This window comes from Marmota marmota, unplaced genomic scaffold (genome assembly GCF_001458135.2).
Source record: "Marmota marmota marmota unplaced genomic scaffold, marMar, whole genome shotgun sequence".
Taxonomy (NCBI): domain Eukaryota; kingdom Metazoa; phylum Chordata; class Mammalia; order Rodentia; family Sciuridae; genus Marmota; species Marmota marmota.
The window spans coordinates 2,580,963-2,590,624 of record NW_025999862.1 but is presented as its reverse complement, the minus strand read 5'-3'; the positions used below and the strand labels follow the sequence as shown (position 1 = coordinate 2,590,624).

At 56.0% G+C, this 9,662-nt stretch overlaps 1 protein-coding gene across 1 annotated transcript in view; it reads left to right on the top strand.

Annotated features, from left to right (window-relative positions):
* The first annotated feature begins 1,608 nt into the window (after window positions 1-1,608).
* LOC107154753 (A disintegrin and metalloproteinase with thrombospondin motifs 14) overlaps window positions 1,609-9,662 on the top strand; it is a 73,230-nt gene continuing 65,176 nt past the window's right edge. The window contains exon 1 of the mRNA XM_048809431.1: window positions 1,609-2,039. Within this exon, the coding sequence (XP_048665388.1) occupies window positions 1,731-2,039 (309 nt within the window). The 5' untranslated portion in view covers window positions 1,609-1,730. The remainder of the gene's footprint in view (window positions 2,040-9,662) is intronic.

Below are 9,662 nucleotides of genomic sequence, written 5' to 3'. Positions count from 1 at the left end.
TCCTGCCTGCTGCCCTTGCACTGCGCGCTCTGCGCCGCCGTGGGCAGCCAGACCCCAGGTGCGTGCGGGTCGGGCGCGCGGGGACGCGTGGGGTCAGGGTGCATGCATTCAGGGTGGCCCAGGGTGCCTGAGCCACCCCAGTAGCCTGTGGGAGGCGGTGCGCACAGTCGAGGCTGAACTGCCGCTCTTTTTCTCTCCGGTAATGTCACTAAAGGTAGAGAGACCCCAGGAGGGGATTTAGGAACACCGAGTCTCTCCTTAGGGTGCAGATCTGTCCCTTTGTCTTTGAGGGTGTGCTTGTCTCTCTGCCTCCTCTCTCATCTCTCTCCAGTGAATCTTTCTTTCTGAATCTGCTCCGTTTCCAACTTGGGTGCGCATGCATGTGAGCGTGCATCTGGTTCCCCACCCCCTCCCCGCACAGAATCAGGCTAGCAGGTGATTTCCCTCCATCACAGAGAGCTCTGGGCACCCACACTTCTGCACAGAAACACCCCTCTAGTCCCTCGTGTAGCATTCTCAGACTCCGCAGAAGCTTTCTCAGGGAAAGGCCCTACACTGTCCTCACCTTGCAGTATGGGATACCTGAGCCTGAGGAGTAGGCTCTGGTCATTTCCACTCAGTGCCAAAGTGGGACTCTTCTTGCAGCCTCTTGGTGACCTCTGCTATCTTGGGGAACGCTGGAAGAGAGGTAGCACTGGCTTGCCTGAAACTGTCTTGGGTGTTGGGGATTTTCAGGACGCCTCATTTTCTGTGTTTTATGGGTGCCGTGAACTGGGGAGGGAGGGGTAGAGCTGTGTAGAAACGGAAACGCCTCCCAAAGTTGTACCCGTTGATCACCAGGCCTGGCAGCCAGAGCGCTGTCACTCCTGCTGGGCGCAGGGAGAGTGTAAGGATGGGGCCCTTGGGCACCGGGCCTGGAGCAGGGGACATGACCTCACACTTAATTCAGCCAAGTGGGCAGGTCACCCCCTGTGTGTCCTTTTATTTTTGAAGGTCTATATTTATCCTGTTTGGGGCTGGGCCATGCAAAAATCTCAGCAGCCACTGTGTGGCTTTAAAAAGTTTGCTTTCTAACTTTGGAAAAACATAGAACCATGCGTTCCCTCCCCCGCTCTGCAGCTCCCTCTTTCTCCTTGACGCGGCCTGCCATCCCCTGGGTTTCTAGGTGTGTTTGTTTTGCCAGCTGCATTCTTGGGAGCTTGGTGAGGAGGGCCTTACCCCAGGCTGGGCTGGTGACCTCAGCTCATTGAGGAAGTTTGGGCAGATCTCTTCTTTCCTCTCTTGCCCTGGGGGACTTCGGAGAATTTCAGTCCTTTCCTAGACCGTGCCCAGGGTTGGGAGCCTTGTTACTAGAGTGACAGAACTGTTTGACATCATTTGTTTTCATCTGCTAAATTTAAAAAGGACCTGAAGGCTTCAGGGAGCATTTCATGTCCACAAAGTGCCTGAGCATCGTTCATCCAAGTGTAAGGATCCAGGAGCTCAGAAAGTGATGGGTGGAGGATGAATGAACTTGGGCTAAGGGCTTCATCTCAGGTGACACTCAGGGTTGTCCCTTCGCCTGACTTCTGCCCACTGAAGTGACTCTTTGTTTACCTCTAACAGAGCTGCGCCTCTCTGGGAAGCTCAGTGACTATGGTGTGACGGTGCCCTTCAGCACAGATTTTCGGGGCCGCTTCCTCTCCCACGTGGTGTCTGGCCCAGCAGCGGCCTCCAAGGGGAGCGTGGTAATGGACAGGCCACCGTTGCACTCCAGTCACCTCAGGGTGGCTCGCAGTCCCCTGCACCCAGAAGGAGAGACCCTGCAGCCTGGCCAGGTGGGGCGCCACTTTCTCTACTTCAACGTGACCATTTTTGGGAAGGAGCTGCACTTGTGCCTGCGTCCCAACCGGAGGTTGGTGGTGCCGGGAGCCTCCGTGGAATGGCAAGAGGATTTTCGGGAGCTGTTCCGTCAATCCTTGCAGCAGGAGTGTGTGTACACTGGAGGTGTCACTGGAATGCCCGGGGCAGCTGTTGCCATCAGCAACTGTGATGGATTGGTAAGGGACTCACTCACTCTCCCTCTTCTGGAGCTGCAGGCTCCTTCCCCCGCCCCTCCCTGGCTGCCCTGGGTTTGGGATTCCTACAGGCCTGTTGCTCAGTGTGCACAGAGTCAGGAGCTGTGCTGCCTCCCAGAGAGGTCACTGCATTCTCTTCCTGGCCACCAGGCTCAGGCTCAGCCAGGTGGGAAGCTGCTGAAGGGGCCATGACCTCACACTTAATTCAGCCAAGTGGGCAGGTCACCCCCTGTGTGTCCTTGGGATGGCACCTTTATCTTGCTCATCTCCTCACCATCCATGGACCCCCCCTGGCCCAGGCATGAGCAACCTGGCTGGAACCTCTGGGCCCAGGCAGCACAGAGCTGAGGAAGCAGGCTCTGCAGTGGGAGTGCCAGGCTTGGAATCATGGCCGTGCAATCGCTAGCAATGGGGATTTGGGTACATTAACATCTCTGTGGGTCCTTCCCTTGTGTGTAAAGTGGGAATTCATTCATTTTGCAGGTATTTACTATTGTACATGACGGGGTTATGGTAGTGTCCCGAGGCAGACATGGTCCCTGGCCTCACGGAGTAGATCTGCTAGTGATATCATGCGTCACGTGGTCGCTGTGTACCTGGCGCGTGCTCAGGGCTCAGGGCTCAGGGGGAGTCCCTGATATTATTACCACTGTCGTTATGTAACGTCCTTATTCTTGCTCGTCTCTTACCCATCTCTCCTGTTCTGTCTCAGCCAGTCTGTTCTGTCTCTGCAGTTCTTCACAGTTCCTGTCTTAGGTCCCTTGTCCTCCTCGGGGAGTGCCCCTCCTGGTTGGCTCCACATTGCAAACCAGAAAGCCCTGGGTGGCTTCAGCCGGTGCTTGCCCCTGCTGCCCGCTCCTCAGTGTGTCAAGCCCTCGTGAGCTCGCATGGTGGCCCCAGGGCCCTGGGGGCTGGCTCTTTCCAGAGTCCACACAGTCAGGTAGGAGCTGTTGTGTCCCGGAAGGGATCCGCGGACCCTCTGTGCTGCCTCCCAGAGAGGTCTTCAGCTTTGAGAGAGGGTGAGCAGGATGGGGAGGGATGGGGGAGTCCTTCCTCACTAGTGGGGCTGGGGGCTTCATCCTCCCCTCTTGCCATCCTCAGGGGTGTCTCCCTGCCCAGGGTCCTGGCTGCCGCGTCTAGGCCTGTGCTTCTCAGCCTTGTTCGTTATCAGCCCCATAACAGGCCGTGTGAGATACTTTCCTCACTGTCCATGCTCCCTTCATGAAATCGGAATACCATACCATGCTGACATACTGTGTGGCGATCTGGGCTTTAGATATAAAAAAAGTACTGTTTTTGGTCCTCCTTCAAACCCTGAATAAATGTTCACACCACTGCAGGCAGTCGGCCTGCCACGGAGCGCCACGGTCTAGGCAGGGCTGGTTTCCAAAGCTGAGTATGCTCTAGGATCTCCCACGCCCCTGTCAGCGCATCAGCTCTCCAGGGAGGGACCAGCACCGACACCTTCTACCAGACTCTGCAGGTGATTAGAGGCGAGGATTCTGTAAGACAGACTCTGAGAGACCAGGTTGTAGGGTCAGCAGGAGATACTGCCCTAGTTCTGGGATGAGCCTTGCTGGCAGCCCACACTCACCCCGAAGTCCTGTGCCACCGGCGTCTTGGGTGCAGCAGCTGCGTCGTGGCCACAGTTGGATTGACAATTCTGAATGATGCACTGTCTGTGCAGATGGAGAGGCAGGAAGCTCTGGTGCACGCTGGCAGTTGGGGCCCATGGAACCCCCTTACCTCTTCCCTTCAGCTCCCACTTCTCTGCCCTCCTGCAGTGAGGCACGGAGGAGTGGTCATCCACACACGCTGGGGACCCCCCAAAGGCGCAAGTGCACCATCGTCATCATCATCACCTCCCTGGTTATTGGATGGGCTCCGTGGCCTGTTGATAAGTTGCCGCTGACCACTGGATGCTGCAGGGACAGGGCCATAAAGGGCTCTACCCAGTGCCCCATGAAGCACCATCTCGTGGCCACATGGGGCAGTGTGCTGGATGACACTGTGGTGCCCGGGGCTGGCGGATTCTGGAGGTGGGGCTCTTCGGTGGGCCTGTGGCTGAGCGTTCCTGAGGTTATGTAGCTCACCTTTAGTGGCCTCTGAGTAAATGTCCTCCTTAGCTGTACGACCTTGGGCGACTTGTTCCCCACCTCTGGACTGGACTCCATGGACCCAAAGAGGGGCTGTACATGATGCCCCCTGGAGTGGGAGTTGACTCTGGGTCACATTTGCAGGAGCTGGACCAGGTCTCAGAGACTGTCCTTGAGTGGGCTTCCAGGCCCCTGTCCTGCTCCTTATATAGAACGGAGGCTCAGGGAGGGGCCTACCTCCGCCTCCCTGTCTTGGACGGGGGGCAAAAATGGACTTTACTGGGCTAAACCTCAGGCTGTGCCACCAGGCCACTACTGTCTCCAGAAGCCTGTCCTGAAGTCCAGTGACTGGACGCCTCCCCTCCAGGCCCAGGGCAGTGCTCCCTGACTGCCTGTCCCCAGGGCCTGTCATCACGTAGCCAAGCCCAGAAGCCTCTCCGTGTGGGGGTTTCCTCACTCCCAGCCCAGGCCAGGGAAGTGCCCAGGTCCTGTGAAAGCAAGGGGCCATCTCACGGGACCCAGCAGAGCTCACCTCCAAGGCCAGCATTTCCAATGATAAGGTTAACTGCACTTGTATGTGGTCTCTGGATTTTAACCCCCTTTCCTCTAACATTTCAAAATTACAAATGACTTTAAAAATATGTACTGAAATTCATTTCCGGAGCACTGGCCATGGACAAGGTCCACAGGGAGATCATGAGGATCATAAGGACATGCAAAGTTAAAAGTGCCCTACCTCAGTGTTAGGCGGAGTAACTGCCGTGTGGTCTGTGCCCAGTGCCCAGGCAGGAGGAAGGCTGAGGTGGGGCGACGGTTGCTGTCACTACTGCAAGTTCTGGTTGCAAACGAGGGTGCAGTGGCTGGTTCAGACACCGAGCTTCTCACCCGCGCAGTGAGCATGCCGCATTGCTGTGCGTCTTTCCAAGAGGGCTTCCTCCAGACCCTTCTACAACTGCAGGCTTATTTGGCTGTGAGGGCCAAGCTCAGGGGCTGGCCTCTGCACCTGCAGCCCTGCCCAGGCCTGGCCCAAAGCTGGCACCTGGAACCAGTCCAGAGGTAGATGACGACGGTGGGGTCACAGGGCCTGGCTTTACACTCCTTGGGCCAGGCCTATCCCAGCTCATGAAGCTCCAGCCCCAGAGCTGCACAGGGCTCCCTGGGGAGGTGGCATTGGCTCAAGAGTATTTTAATGTCATAAACGTGGACAAAAGTGCTGGGCCCTGGCCAGCAGAGTCACTCAGAGTGTCTTGGGGCAGGAAGTAAGGAATGTGGGGAGGCTGGTCCTGTTTGCAAAATGTTTCCTCTGGTGTCTGGGGTGCTGTCACACCTAAGAGCCCAGACTGGGAATGTGTCCAGGTGACAGTGGTGACCAAAAGGGGTGCTCCTCAGGCCACTGTTGCTCCATACCTGGGAGAAGCACAGAGGCCTGGCCTGGAGGCCAGCTCCTTGTGGGTCCTGGAGGGTCACAGAGTACAGGGATGGGGTCAGCAGGTTGGGGTCCCACCTTCTTAGGGCCCTGATACCCTGTGCTGTGTGGGCTGGGGCCTGGCTGTGCTGTGCTTCCCCTTTTCCCTGTGCCTCTGTGAGTCAGGGCCTGGCACCGCAGTGGCCACACGTGTAAGATTTGTCACATCTGGTTCTGCTTTTCACTCCCGCCCCCAGCAGACCCTGCGTATTTGACAGGTTACTCTGAGGAGACCTGGCAGGGTGCAGGAGGGGACGGGGCGGGGAGGGGGGCAGAATCCCAGCCCTGCCCCTTGCCACGGACCAAGTCCCAGAAGCACTCTGAGCTGCACTCCTTTTGTCTTTGAAACGGACTGCATGTGGGGGGTGGGCTACTGGCTAAGGGTGAGGTCATAGGAATGCTCTCAAGTGGATCACGGTGGTGTTCACGCCACTCTGTGCACACACCACAGACCATTAGGTTGTACATGTCGAGTAGCAAATTGTGTGATGTGTGAACTCTGTCTCAACAAGCTGTTATAGAAAGTGCCTGGCCTACAAAAGGGCCCCAGAAGGGCATTGCCAGTTGTCATTATGAGGAGGTGGTCTAGGGGATTGGGAGGTGCCGGCTCTTCAACTCTGGTGCAGACTGGCTCTGTGATCCTGAGCAAGTGGCAAAGTCCCTCTGGGCTCAGGTTCCTCATCTGTAAGGAGGGGAATTCAGAAGGTTAAATGAGATTATGTAATGTGTCTGGTTTATATTGGGGCCTTGAAAAGTGGGGATTCTTCCAGTAACAAATAGTAACATTTGTTACTTAGTACTTGTGGTAGTAATGATTAATAATGATAAGTACTACCACCATTGCTATATCCTTATATTGCAGTGCTATAGACATTTGGCTGTGAGGGCCAAGGGTTATCTTAGGTTTTCTTTTTGGTACCAGGGATTGAACCTTGGGGTGCTTAACCACTGAGGCACATCCCCAGCCCATATTTAAAATTTTTTATTTCGAGACAGGGCCACTCTGAGTTGCTTAGGGCCTCACTAAGTTGCAGAGGCTGGCTATGAACTGGAGATCCTCCTGCTTCAGCTTCCCAAGCTGCTGGGATTCCAGGTGTATGTGTACCCAGCCTAGTGTTGTCTTATGTAGGCCTGAGTCCCAGGCCACCTCTGCTTCTGAGGCTGGGAAAGCCTTGAGCCCCACCCTGTTCTGTGCAGAAAGTGCGGAGGGTGCTTGCTCAGGGCCTGGGGACCTAGTGTTACCATGCTCTTAATGACCCGGAGGCCGAGACGGGCCTGCTGAGAGGTGCCCCGTGGGGCATCCTGTTAACAACCGGCGGCCCCCTGCTCAGGATCCTGAGGCTACAGGGATAAAACTCAGCCCACTATTCCTAGATTCCAGAAGCCTGAAAATCACAGAATGTCTTAAATTTGTGCCCGAGTGTGAGGCTGGGCCTCTGGGGTCAGAGGAACAGGAGGGGAGTTGCAGATGCCCCCAGGAGTGGGTGTGGAGTGGACGTGTAACAGGAGGAACCGCAGAGGCCGGGTGATGGTAGGAGCAGGTGGGATTGTGGCAAATCGGGGAGGACCTGCCCTCTCCAGGCCAGTCTGGTGTTGCTAGAGCTGTGAGTATTTTTGGAAGAAATAAAAAATAAGGATTTTAAAATAAAGTTCTAAGTTTTAAGACAGTTATGAACCAAACACAGCGGGGCGGCTGTTAGCGGCCTTAGATTGCCATCAGTGTCTTAGGCCTTGGATGCTGCTATCATAAAATACCTGAATCGGGACATTACAGACAGTAGAAAAGGATTCCTCAGGGGTCTGGAGGCTGGGAAGCCAAGGCACCAGCACTCTGGTGCCTGGTGAGGGTGCCTCTCTGCTTCCAAGATGGAGCCTGGATGCTTCGTCCTCTTGAGGGGGAGGAAAGCAGAGGAGATGGAAGGGATGGAAGAACAAAAGAGCCTCGCTAGTTCCCTCTGGCCCATTTTAAGGTGGCTCATCCTGTTCATGGAAACTCTGTCCTCCTGATTTAGTCACCTAAAGCCCACCTGTCGTAATACGGCCCCGCCGATGGTTAAGTTTCAACATGAATTTGGGGGCCCCATTCACACCATAACAGTGAAGCAGTATGTGCTGGGGATGATGTGTGACCCCTGGAATCAGGCCGCCTGGGTTGACCTGCCTGCTGTCCCACAGGGCCTCCCCTAAACTCCGGGGCCCCAGTTTGCTCCCCGGGAAAGCGTGTCATGGTGTGAAGGTTCTGTGATGCTCACCATCAGCCTGGCTACTGGGTGGTGTAGCTTTATTGGTTGAGTCCACTAGGTCTGAGGATGGTGGCGGGAAGGAATGGAAGTGTCGAGCACCCATTTATTTGTCTGACTGCTGCCCAGGGGGTCCCTGAGCCCTCGGCTGAGCAGGTGGGACCCAGCCTCTCCCCAAACTGTGTTTTTCTCAGGGTGCAGCTTGCTCCTATCCCCAGTTGGCATTCTTGCCATGACCCTTCCCATTAGTTGTTCCCAAAGGCAGGGTGTCAGCGTGGTCACCTGTGTGTCCCTTTGACGCCAGCATGGGGCCATCTACCAGGCAGTCTCCAGGTGCATGTCAGGAAAGGAGAGTGGGGGGGCTTGTTCTCAGGGGTGATGCTAATTCCCATCTGTGTGCAGGACAGCACCTCTGTCATCATCTTCTTCATGGACAGCCCTGGGCCACTTCTGTCCCTGGGCCAGAGGTTACCAATGTGGCACGCACACCACCCCTTGCCCTTCTGCTCCGCAGCAGTCCCACGTGCTCCCAGTGGTGCTCGAGGCCGTCACTCTTGTGGCCCCGTGGACCGTGAGGGGACCCTATTTGCCTGTACTCGGTAGTCCACTGCCCAGGGACTCTCTGTCCCCAGGACTCACACCCTCTGGGCATGGGAGCCGGGTTTTCATGTTTGCTGTGTAGATTTAGACAACCCGGCTCCCTGAGACTCACGGGTCCCCTGTGGAATTAAGTTTGCAGCTTTGCAGACCAGAAATGGATACTGGAGAGAAACGGAGCTTCCTGTGACCCACCCCACTGTGGTGACCCTAGTCGGTGGCCTGCTTCCTGACTGTGGGCGTGTGAGGGCCTGGGCCACAGGCAGGACAGGACTCAGTGTGGAGGTGACTCCAACCAGATCCCAGAATATACTGGGGAGGTAGCAGCACAGGGAACCGAGTGACTATGTGACAAAACAGCGAGGGCCGGGGAACTTTGACAGCAGCTGCTGCCCTGGCCTGGTCCTGCAGGGTGGCTGCGGGGCTCTCTCCTGGTTGCTCCTGGACTCTGGGGTGGCTGCGTTCAGCCTGATGGTGGACTGGGCCGGAGGGTCTCAGTGGGCCTCCTCAGTGCCAGTGCGTGCTGGCTGTTGATGGGTGGCCTTATTCTGTCACTTCTTGACTTCCAGCAGGTGACTGGCTTCCTCCGCTGCAGTCTGTGAGCAGCAGTCCAAGAGAGGAAGGCCCAAACTGGGGGACCCCCTTAGACCCAACCTTGGGAGTTGCCTGACATGGTTCTGATCATTGTGTTGGTCAAAGTGAGTCTCGAGGCTAGGCTAGAATTTTTCCAGAATGGAGAGATGGACTCCATCTCTTGAGGGGAGGGTCAGCAGAGAGACTCATTGCAGAGACTGTGCACAGGGACTGGAGGGACAGCAGCAACCATCTTCCCAAACATTCCTCCATACTGACGCTAGGGGCAAGTAACTCGACTTCTCTGAGCCTCAGTTTGTGCATCTGTAAGGTGGTTGGAAATCATGCTGTAGTAGTGTGTTCACAGAGCCAGGTGCGGTGGCATGTGCCTGTAATCCCAAGGCCGAGGGAGGAGGGTCACGAGTTCAAAGCCAGCCTCAGAAATTAGAGAGGCTCTAAGCAATTCAGTGAGACCCTGTCTCTAAATGAAATATAAAAAGGGCTGGGGATGTGGCTTAGTGGTTGAGCACCCCTGGGTTTATTCCCTGGTACCAAAAAAAAAGTGGGGAGTGCTCAGTGGTGGGTGCATAGTGGGGGATGTGCAGTGGGGGGGGTACATAGTGGGGGTGTGCAG